This window comes from Telopea speciosissima, chromosome 10 (genome assembly GCF_018873765.1).
Source record: "Telopea speciosissima isolate NSW1024214 ecotype Mountain lineage chromosome 10, Tspe_v1, whole genome shotgun sequence".
Taxonomy (NCBI): Eukaryota; Viridiplantae; Streptophyta; class Magnoliopsida; order Proteales; family Proteaceae; genus Telopea; species Telopea speciosissima.
This window is the reverse complement of record NC_057925.1, coordinates 62,028,558-62,042,935: the sequence shown is the minus strand read 5'-3', so window position 1 is coordinate 62,042,935 and position 14,378 is coordinate 62,028,558. Positions and strand designations below refer to the sequence as shown.

General features: G+C 41.1%; 1 protein-coding gene across 3 annotated transcripts in view; it reads left to right on the top strand.

The window, feature by feature from the left end:
* LOC122642163 (splicing factor 3B subunit 3) overlaps nucleotides 1-14,378 on the top strand; it is a 79,415-nt gene that overhangs the window by 56,804 nt on the left and 8,233 nt on the right. For all 3 annotated transcript variants that reach the window (XM_043835588.1, XM_043835587.1, XM_043835590.1), the window contains exon 14: nucleotides 9,438-9,546. In XM_043835588.1, coding sequence (XP_043691523.1) covers nucleotides 9,438-9,546 — 109 coding nt within the window. The remainder of the gene's footprint in view (nucleotides 1-9,437; nucleotides 9,547-14,378) is intronic.

Here is a 14,378-nt window from a genome sequence, read left to right as displayed (position 1 = left end):
ATTTCCGAGATTTCCGAAGCGAGATGACCGAAATTTTCGAAATATTCGAAATATTGCACACGACTTTTTCAATATCTCGCGATATATCGTGAGTCCACGATATTTCGTCGATATCTCACGAGATATCGTCGAAATATGGTATTTTTCCATTTCGGATTGGTATCATATCTCGGACAGCTCGAGATATACGAAATTTGGCGAAATATCGTTGAAATTTCGCGAGATTTTGAACTATGGCTACTACTCGTCTAAAAGAAAAGGCTGGTGATCCGGTTGATAAGGGATGATATCAACGAGGGGAAAATTGATTTACCTCTCCCACACTGGACCAGACATCGCATTTGCAGTAAGTTTGGTCAATCAGTTCATGCATGATCCCTACTCCACTCATATGGCTGTTGTTCTTCGCATTCTCTATTACTTGAAGTCAGGTCCCGGAAAAGGGATTCTCTTGTCTCCGCATGATCATCTTCGTATTGAGGCCTACACCAATGCTGACTAGGGTGGTAATCCGGACCAGAAATCTACTTCGGGTTATTGTACGTTTGTAGGAGGTAATCTTGTCACTTGGCGTAGTAAAAAGCAGAATGTGTGGCAAGGTCCAGTGCTGAAGCGGAATTCCGTGCCATGGCCCAAGGCATCTGTGAGTTATTGTGGCTTCAGAGTTTACTCCAAGATCTTAGTGGTTCTGTTCATCGTCTAATGATGTTGTACTGTGACAACAAAGCAGCAATCAGCATTGCCTACAATCCAGTGCAGCATGACCGTACCAAGCATATGGAGATTGACAGACACTTCATCAAGCAGAAGTTAGAGAGTGGGCAGATTTGTATACCTTTTGTGAAGTCAGGTGATCAGCTTGCTGATGTCTTCACTAAAGGACTAAGTGGAAATTTGTTTCATCCTAGTTTAGTGAAGTTGGGCATATGTGATATCTATGCACCAACTTGAGGGGGAGTATTGAGTTATGTAACCCAAAAGGGTGTTTTTGGTATTTTTGGGTGTTTTCCCCCATAGCCAGTAGAGTCGGCTATGTTGGGGGGGTTTATTTGTAATTTTGTTCCCTTCTTGAAAGTTATATATATTGCTTGGTGATCACATTGATCATTCAAGCCATTCACTAAATTCTGTTTTGTTAACAATGAAAATATTTTTTTATATTATCAAAACAAATGAATATTTTACCACACTTGTGTTTTTTAGCCATGTTTTACCATATTAAGATTTATAGAATTTTTAGATTTGAGAAAACCTCAGCATTTCAAAGTTGAAAAATTCACCTACCGACAAAAATCTAGTTTTTGTTCTTAAACTGAGGGGTTGACTTTTTATGCTTTTGGAATTTGATTATTTAACTATTTTTATTGGATTCAAATAGGGGGGTATTTGGTTATTTATGGATAATATCTTAAGTAAATGAAATTACAAATATAAAAACACTTAAATGATATTTGGCATAAATAAGGCCAATACCGGGTTCGATACCAATAAAAACCAGTGCAAGGCGCCCTGCAATAAGGCGGCTGTCGCCTAGGCCCCAACAAAACCGCCTTGACACCTAGGCAGCTCCTAGGCGACGCCTTGACAACCATGGTAAAGATAATGAGAACAACAATGTTTAGTAGACAAATATGGTTCACATTGAAATACATGGGAATTGAAATAGAGGAAAACAAGTGGACAATTGTTTTTTCATAGCGATTTCATAGCCAAAGCATCACATTATGAACTGTACTATTGTCACTTCGTCCACAAACATATGCTTGAGTGTTTTCAAACCTTCACTGTTAGCTTCCCCTAGACCTGCCTAGTGTTACCATATAAAAATTTACCCCGATTCCCCCAAACCTAACCCTAAATATTGACCTAAACTCCTATTCTGCTCTATTGGAACTGCAGAACCAGCAGCCCCTTTGGTCCTTTGTCATTTTGATCTTGTTGCTTGGCCTCTAGTAAGATCCTTCTCCTATCTAGAGCTACATTAATACACTCTATCCAGACACTCCCTAACACTCAAACAACGATTCCAGCTTGCAAAGAGGTCATAAAACTTGAGATCGAATGCACATTTCAAGCTTCAAGGTTTGAGTCCATCCTATTACAACTCAAACTCTAAATAGCATAACTCACCAGCAATTGACAATAATTTACCTCAAATAGCCTTTAAGGGAGAGAATAACTAGCAAACCAGATACTGGTGGTACAACAGGGATGTAGTAAATTGAGTTGTGAACTCACATAGCACCACCTACACAGAAGGAACCTTGAAGAGTTTAAAGAAATCTCTAGGGCGATTCCAATGGGCTAGGTCCCACCTTCAACAGATGTTTGATGTGAGAGAGAGAGTCTGAACCAAAAAGCTTGTGGTACCCCCTGTTTTTTCTTCTTGATCTTCTATTGTTGAGGGACTAGGATCCATGGTCCATAGCTCGATCTTCCTTCATTGCTTCAAGTCTTAACCATTAAGTCTTCTAGCTGATGAGAGAACACCTCAAACCACTCTTCTTACATGATCTCAGTTGAAGCCCTCTACGCTTCTAGGGTTCCAAACCAAGAGGCACAATGGAGAGACAAGATGTTGGTCGACTCACAAACCAGCTCTGATACCAAGTTTACAGTAATGAAGGAAAATAACAAGAGTGAAAAGAGGATGTGATGTAAACTGGCTGTCTAAAACCAGCCGCAAGTGTAGGGATTCTTCCCTACACCAGCCTAAGTAACCATCGGGTAAGTGTAGGGATTCATCCCTACACTAGCAACAATCGTGGGGATTTTTAGTATTTGTTTTATTTTTATTGAGTTGTAATCTAATTAGGATTCCTAGTGCAAATCTGAATCCTAATTAGAAGTCCTATGTTTTATTTTCATTGAGTTGTAATCTAATTAGGATTCCTAGTGCAAATCTGAATCCTAATTAGAAGTCCTAAGTCCTAGTTAGCATTCCTATTTTGAATCCTAGTCCTAGTTGGCATTCCTATTTCTATTTTGAGTCCTAGTCATAGTTAGGATTTATTTTATGTCCAGCCTTGAAGGCTATATAATGTAAAGAGCTCCATTGAGCCCCCCACGATTTAATGAAGACGATTATTGCTTTAATGCATTCCACTGTCCTGAGATAGGCTGTGAAGGTGAGGCTGAGATAGCCTTCACTAGTTCACTGTTTTCTCTCCTTCGAGTGCATTCAAGTTTGTCAAGTTTGTTGCTGCCGATTGTGTGAAGGTTCAAAGATTAGTTACTCAGATCTGTTCTCAGTCCAAGGATCCATCCAACACAAGTAAGCTTTCATCCCAACCCCCTAACCCTTCTTCTTCTATGCGTACCATCAAACCCTGACTCCATTAACCCTAACCCTCAGTTCATCTAACCCTCCATTCTGCCCTAACCGATTGCATTATACCCAAGCAGATTCTGGTTCTGGTTTTAGTTGGATTGACATCCATCTGGAATTACATTATTTGGTATCAAAGCCTAGCTATGGGTTCTCCAAAATCAAGTGATCCAACCACTCTACAAGAATCGGCTGAGATAGTCAAGGTTTTATCTAAAGATGTGAAGACCATCAAGCAACAAGGTTGATGTATCGCCACAACAAGGTCCTACTGCACCTCCACAACAAATATCACAAACTCAAGTCAGCTGCTTCATACACTAACAACCGACATCCACGTAGGTTACCACGAGGGTTCCCACACTACGATACGGATCAATAACAATTCTACCTATGAAGAAGATGAAGATCACGATGGAAATCAGTATTACCGTGATGATAAGCATAAGGTAAAACTGGATCTGAAGGAATATAACGGGAAACATGACCCTATTGCATTCCATGACTGGTTGAGTGCTCTAGATGACTACTTCAAGTGGTTTCGGTTGTCTGAAGATCGAAAGATGCAGCTGGCCACGACTAAGTTAACTGGAGGAGCCAAAGATTGGTGGCGTACACATGAAGACAGGTTGATCCGTCGTCACATGGAACCAATTACTTGGGCAGCTATGAAAGAGATTCTCAAAGAGAAGTACTTACCTCCTTCTTATCAGAGGCGTTTGCATGATCAACTGAACACTATACGACAAGGTACCTTAACAGTTGAGGAGTATATTGATAAATTCAATGACTTACTCTCACGTATGGGTGCAGATGAGAATGATGACCAGCTTATATCCCGTTTCAAGTTGGGATTGAGGGTTGACATTAAAGACAAGATAGGCGTGGTTGAAATATATAATTTGAATCACTGTTTTGAAAAGGCCATGGATGCTGAAGATTTAATCAAGGCTGCCCCGCGAAGATTCACACCGCAGTCCGATGATATTAGGAGAACCTTTACTCCTAACAGATCTAGTGGTTTCCCTACCCGAGCTCCACCAACTACAGAGGAAAAGGGTAAGGCCCCCATGGGTAGTCAAACACCTAACAAGTGTTTCCATTGCCAACAAGATGGTCATTATGCAAGGTACTACCCCCAAAGAGGGAAGTCCAATTCAGTGATTGCAGCCATGGAAACTAGTCCAGATGTCCAAGTTTGTGACCTGCAGTTTAATGACAATTGGGCTGTTAATGCTGCTCTTGAGGGAGAAGACTATGATGATACTTTGGAAGACGAAATTTATGAGGTAAATGTAGTAACTCGCATTCTGGTTGCCGAATCTAAAGGAGAGGACTGGCATCGACATTGCATCTTTTATACACTGATGGATAGCGGGACAGCAACGGCACAAGTGATCGTGGACAGCGGTAGTTGTGTCAACGTGGTTTCTAAAGCTTTTGTCATTGAAGAGAAGCTTAAAGCTGAACCTCACCCACAACCATACAAGGTATCCTTACTTAATAATGCTACTTTAGAGGTTAATCAGCGGTGCTCAGTGCCACTCAAGATTTCTGGTTACGAGGAGAATGTCTGGTGTGATATAATTCCTATGATTCGATCGATGTCTTACTTGGGAGACCATGGATGTATGATAACAATGTATTGACGGGAGGTACAAAAAATCGTGTTTCTTTGACTTCAAAGGGAAACCACTGGTTCTCAACCCCCTCAATGTACCATTGATGAGGCCAAGGCTTAGAGTTGCCCAGCTGAAGCGACAACAGGTCTTGAAAACTATTGACAATAGACAGCCAATGAAAGGAGGGTCAAGCAGCAAGGCACCACATGCTAGTACTAGTACTACTAAAGCACAACCCATGGAGCAACGAATTCTGTCCCTGCCTCACCGAGAATTCCTTACTACAAGTGAAGAGACAGGGTTGATACTAGCCCTGGTCACAAGAGCAAGTGTCACCAACCCCTACCACTATTCATCCCAAATCCATAAAAGATCTGCTGATGATTTCTCGGATCTAGTACCGACGATCTTCCTTGAGCTACCTCCTATGAGGGATATTCAAGATGCCATTGATCTAGTACCAGGTTCGGTGCTACCAAATCTGCCCACTTATCATCTCAGCCCTACTGAGCATGCCGAGCTCAAGAGACAAGTGGATGACCTGATTCGCAAGGGGTTTATTGTTGAGAGCATGAGCCCATGTGCTGTTCCAGCATTACTACTCTAAAGAAAGATGGTACATGGAGGATGTGTATTGATAGCAGGGCAATAAACAAGATCACCGTCAAATACAGGTTTCCTATTCCAAGACTTGACGACATGTTAGACATGCTCACAGTGTGCTTCCATCTTTTCGAAGATTGACTTAAAGAGCGGATATCATCGATTTGGGTCCGCCAGGAGATGAGTGGAAGACGCTTTCAAGACAAAGGATGGTCTATATGAATGGAAGGTGATGCCTTTCGGTCTCACAAATGCTCCAAGCACCTTCACGCGTGTAATGACACAGTACTTCGTCCATTCATCGGTAAGTTTCTTGTGGTTTACTTTGATGACATTCTTATCTACACCACACCACCGAGGAGCATCTCGATCATCTAAAGCAAGTGATGAGAGTGTTACGTATAGAGAAACTCTTCATCAACTTCAAAAAGTGTTCTTTTATGTTACCTAAGGTTATCTTCCTTGGGTTTATTATATCTTCAGCCGGGGTTGAAGCTGATCCGGAGAAAGTGCAAAGCATAGTCGATTGGCCAGTGCCACACACCTTGACAGAGGTTAGGAGTTTCCACGGCCTAGCATCTTTTATCGGCGTTTTATTCGAACTTCAACAACATCATGGCACCCATTCATGAGTGCATGAGAGAAAGTAAGGGCAAATTCCAGTGGACACCGGTCGCTACCAAAGCATTTTCCTTGATCAAGCAAAAGATGACCGAGGCACCTGTTCTACGGCTCCCAAACTTTGATGTCATATTTGAGGTGGCTACAGATGCATCCCATGTTGGGATTGGAGGAGTTCTCATTCAATCAAATCATCCCATTGCCTTCTATAGTGAGAAACTCAACGATGCTAAGCGGCGTTATTCGACCTATGATTTGGAGCTTTATGCAGTGATCCAGATTATAAAGCATTGGAGACACTACCTTGTGGGCAAAGAATTTATTCTATACTCTGACCATGAGGCCCTTAAGTATCTCCATTCTCAGCGATCCATAAGCAACCGCCATGCTAAATGGATCGCCTATCTCCAGGAGTTTCATTTCATTCTGAAGTACAAGGCAGGCAAAGAGAACCAGGTCGCTGATACGCTAAGTCGGAAAGTTCTCACCCTATCCACTTCTTCTACTCATAGCACAGGCATCGAACATATCAGAGATGAGTACACAGTTGATGTTGATTTTTCCCCCATTCATACTACATTACAGCAAGGCGGAACTAATGCCAAATACTCCCTACGTGATGGATATCTCTTCTTCGGGACACGCCTATGTATCCCTAACACATCCTTTCGGCAGCACCTCATTAGGGAACTACATGGCGGTGTCATGGGAGGGCATTTTGGCATTAGCAAGACATATGCTGCAGTTGCTGATTTGTATTATTGGCCACATCTTCAGCATGACGTCCAATAGGTGATTCAGCGTTGTCGAGATTGTCAGCTTGCCAAGGGTGATAAGCAAAACACGGGCCTCTACACACCTCTTCCTGTGCCTCATGCACCTTGGTTACATATCAGCATGGATTTCGTTCTCGGCCTCCCATCTACACGGGAGCGTCATGACTCTATATTTGTGGTGGTGGACAGGTTTTCGAAAATGGCTCATTTCATTCCCTGTCGGAAGACATTTGATGCCAGTCACATTGCCAAGCTCTTCTTCAAAGAGGTCGTACGTATTCATGGGCTACCCGAGTCTATTGTTTCTGATCGTGATGTCAAGTTCACTAGCTATTTTTGAAAGACCTTGTGGATGAAGACCAATACCAAGCTGAAGTTCTCCACCGCCTTTCATCCTCAGATAGATGGGCAGACTAAAGTGGTTAATCGCAGTTTAGGCAATCTCCTCCGATGTCTTGTTCGTGATCATGCTAAAGATTGGCCTTCTGTCCTTGATATTGCCGAGTTCGCGTACAATAGTTCTGTTAATCGGACCACTGGCCGTACTCCATTTGAGATTGTTTTGGGTCTGCAACCCAAGCGCCCCGTGGACTTGCTTCCTCTTCCTCCTCATGTTCGTGTTAGTGTGGACGCTGATGAGTTCCTCCGCCACATCACCGAGGTCCATACCGACGTTCGCCGACGCATTGCTATTAACAATGAAGGTTACAAGGCAGCAGTTGATCGTCATCGCCGATATGTGGAATTCCAACCTGGTGATTTGGTGATGGTCCGTATTTCTCCTAAGCGACTTCCTCCTGGAGCCAATCACAAGCTCCACCCTCGCAAAATGGGTCCTTTCAAGGTGCGACAATGCATTGGGACCAATGCCTATATGCTCGAGCTTCCTCCGTCTATGAAGATTAACAATGTTTTCAACGTGGCCGATCTCACTCTTTATGTCGGCCACCATTCGGACGACGGTGATACTGCACATGCTCTCCGCCTCCCACAGTTTACCACTCCTACTGTTGATGTCATTGAGAATGTGCTTGATAACAAGTTTACTACTATGCGGGGTGGTCGCGGCTATTACTCTTTCCTTGTTAAATGGAAGGATCGCCCTGATAGTGACAGTACCTGGATTCACGCCGACGACTTCAGGCGCCTTGATCCTGATCTCTACGAGCGCTACATGTCTTTCATCCATTCGTCGGAGACGAATGTTTTTGAGAAGGGGGGAGTTGATGTAAACTGGCTGTCTAAAACCAGCCGCAGGTGTAGGGATTCTTCCCTACACCAGCCTAAGTAACCATCGGGTAGGTGTAGGGATGAATCCCTACACTAGCAACAATCGTGGGGATTTTTAGTATTTGATCTGAATCCTAATTAGAAGTCCTAAGTCCTAGTTAGCATTCCTATTTTGAATCCTAGTCCTAGTTGGCATTCCTATTTCTATTTTGAGTCCTAGTCATAGTTAGGATTTATTTTATGTCCAACCTTGAAGGCTATATAATGTAAAGAGCTCCATTGAGCCCCCCACGATTTAATGAAGAAGATTATTGCTTTAATGCATTCCACTGTCCTGAGATAGGCTGTGAAGGTGAGGCTGAGATAGCCTTCACTAGTTCACTGTTTTCTCTCCTTCGAGTGCATTCAAGTTTGTCAAGTTTGTTGCTGCCGATTGTGTGAAGGTTCAAAGATTAGTTACTCAAATCTGTTCTCAGTCCAAGGATCCATCCAACACAAGTAAGCTTTCATCCCAACCCCCTAACCCTTCTTCTCCTATCCGTACCATCAAACCCTAACTCCATTAACCCTAACCCTCAGTTCATCTAATCCTCCATTCTGCCCTAACCGATTGCATTATACCCAAGCAGATTCTGGTTCTGGTTTTAGTTGGATTGACATCCATCTGGAATTACATTAGGATGGAGAGAGAGAGCTTAGATGCAAGGTGACACCAACAAGGCAAGCAAGGCACCTGGACGCATAGGCGACGCCTTGACAACTATGCTCCGTTATATTTACAAACTTGTGAAATAACATGCAAGATTACATCAATACCTTCACACTGACATAAGAATTCCTAGGGAGGTAAAATACAAGCTTATTTAACAAAGTACCCATACTACCCTTACTACATGAACTCTAACAATTTTTTGTGGTACTTCTGTTCTTGGATTATTATAATGACTAATGATTTGTGCATTCTAATGACTATTTGCCTTACTCACCCAATTCTGTTTCAAGTGAGATGGATAATTCTCTTAATGTGAAACACTACTCTATCAATAGGCTGTTGGTGATGGAATTTGTTGTTTTATCCTTATGGTTAACTCCAAAAAGCAAGGGCCAATATTTTGACGTTGTGTAGGCTTTGTTTGATTTGTGTTGGATTTTTTTTATATGTTACAGTTTAGATGCAGATGGTTTTGTAGTATTTTTTTTTTTGTTCTCTTATTTTAATTTAATTTTGATCCCTCTAAATTTATTATGCGTCTGCAGGGAAGAACATGAGCTATTGGAAGCTGTACAAGCTAGACTTGTTGTTCACCCACTGACTTCTCCTATACTTGGAAATGACCATAGTGAGTTCCGGGGCCGTGAATCACTGGTATGCATCTTCAGTGAATCCTTTAGAAATTAGTAATTATTTTATTAGCTCTTAATAGAGGGCTATGAGGTTTTAAATCATTTTTGCATTGCTTTTTCTGTGCGTTTTTTGGATACTTTGTAGAGTCAATTTACTTTTAAGAGAAAAAGGAGACGGAAACGTTGAGTATTACTGTAGGGGTAGTTTGGGGAAATAGTTGATGCTCTTAAGGGTATTTGTGTAATGTCTAATAGACAGGGGTATTATTGTCCTACAGTTATTTGCCAATATTATAAATACATAAGATTGCTCACGATTAGACTATCTATCTAACTGTGAGTCTGTTTTTTTCTCTAAGAGGCTTGCGGTTTCTTCTCTCTCTCTCCTTTCTTCCTTCTTTTTCTTGCTTTATACTGATTACCTATTCTTGATATTGTTTCATGGTACCAGAGCAGGTTTAATCACTCTCTGTTAGTCTCTTTTATTTTATTTTAAGAGGCTCATTTTAGGGTTTCTCTCTCTGTGGTGTGCCACCACCTAATGCTGCGCCATGAAACCCTAGTTGGGATCACATAAAGAACTAGGGTTTCCATTGTTGATGAAGACCTACGGTTGATTATTCTGTCATTATTATCCCCTGTTGGTACTTGCAGTTGGTGGTTTCTTGTTTCTCACTTGCGCATAGGTTCTTTCCTGCAGATATACATATGGATGGCTGATTCTGGAGGCTGATTATGATCTATATGTAGAAACTGAAACCTATTCACGATCCAGAAAGCACAATAAAACAAAACAAAAAAAGAAACAATCACACACAACTGCAACGCAAGGATTTACATGGTTTTGCAAGGTGCCAATGTCCACGGAGAGTTGAGAACAGTTTTCACTAACAATGGAGAAAGGGTTACACACTCTCTTCTTCATGCTTCTGTGTTTATAAAGAATTCCCCGTAACCTTAATAACCCCCATTAGAACATTTTATAGGGAAACATAGAGATACAAATTTCCCGAAGTACACCCATGTAAACTTGCGCACAACCCAATCCCGACAATCTCCATCTCGGGTAACCTACACTTTTGTCTCTATGGATCTCCATACGTAGGATTCTTTTAGCAGCACCTAGGTCTTTCATATCAAATTCAACACTCAACATAGGCTTGAGAGAGATGATATCATGTGTATTCTCGGCAGTAATGAGCATGTCATGTTCTAGGCCTATGTGCCTCAAGCTCTCCGGGCTTTTAACACCCTTCAGAGGCAACCCACCACCCAGTCCACAAAATACAAGATATCAACCCTCAACACTAATTTATCTCCATCACCTGCAAATGGGATTGTGATTAGCATATGAAGGCCTGATTACTCTTCTTGATCACTAGATCATGTTCTTGACAGTTTCTTTGAAACCTGTATTTTTATGGTTGTTTACAAAGAGATCCATCTGTCAGATTGCGCTCAAATGTTGATGTACAAGTTTTGATCAAGATTGTGTGCTGTTCTGGTTAGTGGATTGGCTGCTATTGTTTTTCTTCCAAATCACTCTATTTTCTTCCCTGTGGTGTTTGGGTTTTCTGATCTTTGTCTGTGGCTGGACTTGCATGTTGTGTATTGATTGAAGACTCAATTGGGTGTGTTTCAATCCCATATTGATCAACATATTTTTTCTTTGTTGAGGTACTACCAGTGTCACGTGAACAGTGTCACGTGAACAGTACTTCAACATTCTTGATTGCCTATTACCTGTGGTTATTGTTGCCAGTTTTTGTTATTGCTATTAATTATTTTTCTAGTATAATGGCTGATTCTAAGCCTCTAGTGGACAATGTTAATGTCCAGATTACTTCTATTAAACAAGCTGTTGTGGTTTATATTAATGCCAAAGGCAAGCTTAAATATCTTCTATCAATTGCGGAAAACCTTCTCAATTCAATTGCCGATTTTTGAGCCTATATCACTAGTTCAAGCCCTCTGATGTGTCTTTTTACTAGTTCTGCCCTACTTATATGGTTGTGGAACAATATGGATCCTGCCATTGCAGCAAATCCTATTTCCATACCACAACTAAGGGAGTTTGGGATGACTTAAAGGAAAGCTTCTCTTAGAAAAAGAATGTCTCATATCTATGATCTTTATGAGAAAATTTTCAACTTCAAAGAGGGAGGCAAATCTGTTAGTGAGTACTAAAATTCCCTTAAAGGAATGTGGGAGGAGCTCAATATTTATTAACCATAGTTGTCAAGGCGACGCCTAGGCGTCCAGGCGCCTTTCTCTCTCCTTGTTTTCTGGTGTCGCCTTGTTGTTGGTTTTTTACCCCTCGATCGCGTTGGTTCGCCTAGGCGCCTTGAGAACTATATTATCAACCTCTTACCAGTGACCTGGGTCTGTTGAAGATACAGGGGACTGAGTTTCAGGTTGCAAAAATCTTGGCTGGGTTGAATCCTGAATTGCATCCGATTAAAAAGCAAATACTTGGTGGTGAGAAGGCGCCTTCTTTGAATGAGATATTTTCTTGCATTCAGCGTATTGTCTCTCCTTACCCCATAGCTGATTCATCCTCGCTTCTAAGAAAAGTTTTGCTTTTGTTGCTCGTAGTGGTGGTCATGTTTGTGACTTTCTTGGGATAGGATGTCGTGGTTCAGGGGGAGGACGTGGACCTGGTACAGGTGGTCGTGTTGGACAACAAATAAACCAGACTTTACAACATTGTACCCACTGTGACAGGTCTAATCATTCAATTGATTCATGTTGGATAAAACATGGCAAGCCTCAGTGGGCCCAGCAATTGGCCAGTACAGCCATGTCTTTTGGGAGTGTTGAAATGGTGTCATCTGACAACACTAATCTTGCTACTTCATCTGGAGATAGCAGGATCCTTGTCTCGTTATGATCTGGTTACTCAGTTATTGAAGTGTGTTCAACAGCTTGAGTGATCCTCTGCCTCATTTACTGCCATGGTTTAAAGTATCGGGTATCATATCAAAATGGTGATTTTAAGAAACATATCATATCGAAGATACATATTGTATGCTACAGATACACACGGAAATGGTCAAGACACACATGGAAATACACTTTTGGAGCAAAAAACATTATAAATAAGCAATATATAACATGTATCATTAATAAACGCTAAAATGGAGAACATTGTGTAACAAAACAAGAGACTTTCATCGATTTGAGTACAAATCCTTGCAAATGATCAAGTTTGATGCATCAACTAACTTAGTTTTACCTAAATCTATCGATTTATAGCAAAAAAAAATAGGTATAAAAACCGTGATTTGAACACAAAGATCAAGTTTTTCTGAAACCTACATTTTTCTGTGAAATCTCCTTCAATGTCTGATCTTAAAAACAAAATTGTAGTCTAATAGTCACATGGGCCTTTAATGGCCATATCGACGTGTATCGATTGGTATCAACCATATCGGTTTGTATTGAGCCGCCACATGTCGGTACTCTCATAGAATCCTTTAACGTACGTATTGTAAGTATCGATCTGTATCGTATCGTATCGGGCATTATCAACCGATGTAATATGATACCAATCGAGAATTCGAGACATACTATTTTTAAAAAAAATGATACGTATCGATATGTATCGTATCGTTACCGACCGATACTGATACGTATTGGCCAATATGATACAGACCGATACTTTAAACCATGTTCACTGCTACACTGGTCCTTATAGGTACAACCATGCTTTTTATCACTTCTCCCACTTCATGGGTTATTGATTCTAGTACCTCTAACCATATGACGGTTAAGTGAAGTTTGTTTTCCTCCCTTTATAAGACTCATCATCCATCCCCTAGTATTCTTGCTAATGGGTCTTCTACCCATATGACTGGTCATGGTATAATTTCCCATACTTTTTCCATGTCTTTATCCTCTGTCTTTCATGTACACCAAGTACGTTTGAATCTTTTATTTGTTAGTCAACTCACCAAAGCATTAAATTGTTCTATTACTTTCTATTCTTTTATTGTGTCTTTCAAGATCTCCAGACAAATTAGAAGATTGGTGGAAGGCGTGAGAAGGATGGGCTATACTATCTTGATTGTGATGGGTCTTTTACGGTTGCTACTACTACCACTAGTGGTGTTTCCCCCATTCAAGGGCATTGTCGGTTAGAGCATTTTTTGCTATCCAAACTTCAACAAATGATTCCTAGTTGCAAGTCTATGTCTTGCCTTGAGTGTGAAGCATGTGAGCTTGGGAAGCATCATTGTTTGTCCTTTCCTTCCCATACAAGAGCCACTTGTATAGACAATGGCTCTTGGTAAATGTATCCGCCCTTGTACTCAAAAGTCCATGGTTGCTTACCCTATCAATAAATTTGTTTCCATATCACATCTCCCGTATTTCTTACATAGTTTTGCTCTATCCTTATCTACTCATGTTCCTAAAACCCACCTTGTGGTGTTGTTTCATCCTGGATGGAAGTCAGCTATGGATGTGGAAATGCATGCCTTGCTCTCTCACAAGACATGAACTCTGTTGTAAGGATCTCGTGAAGTGTCATTAGGTGTATACTATTTACTGTAACCCTGATGGCTTTGTTGAGTGGTTAAAGGTCTGTTTGGTGGCTGTAGTATATACTTAGACCTATGGTGTGGACTATTTTGAGACTTTTTCTCCTGCTGCTTGTCTTAATTTAGTTTGTGTACTTACGTCTTTAGCTGTGCACTAGGAATGTAATCTTATATGGTGATTTGTATGAGGAGTTGTGCACATAGCAACTTCCTTGGTATGTTGCTCAAGGGGAGAACGCTGGCAAAGTTTGCAAATTGCTTAAGGCAATTTATGGTTTGAAACATTTGCCCATAGCCTGGTTTGATAAGTTCA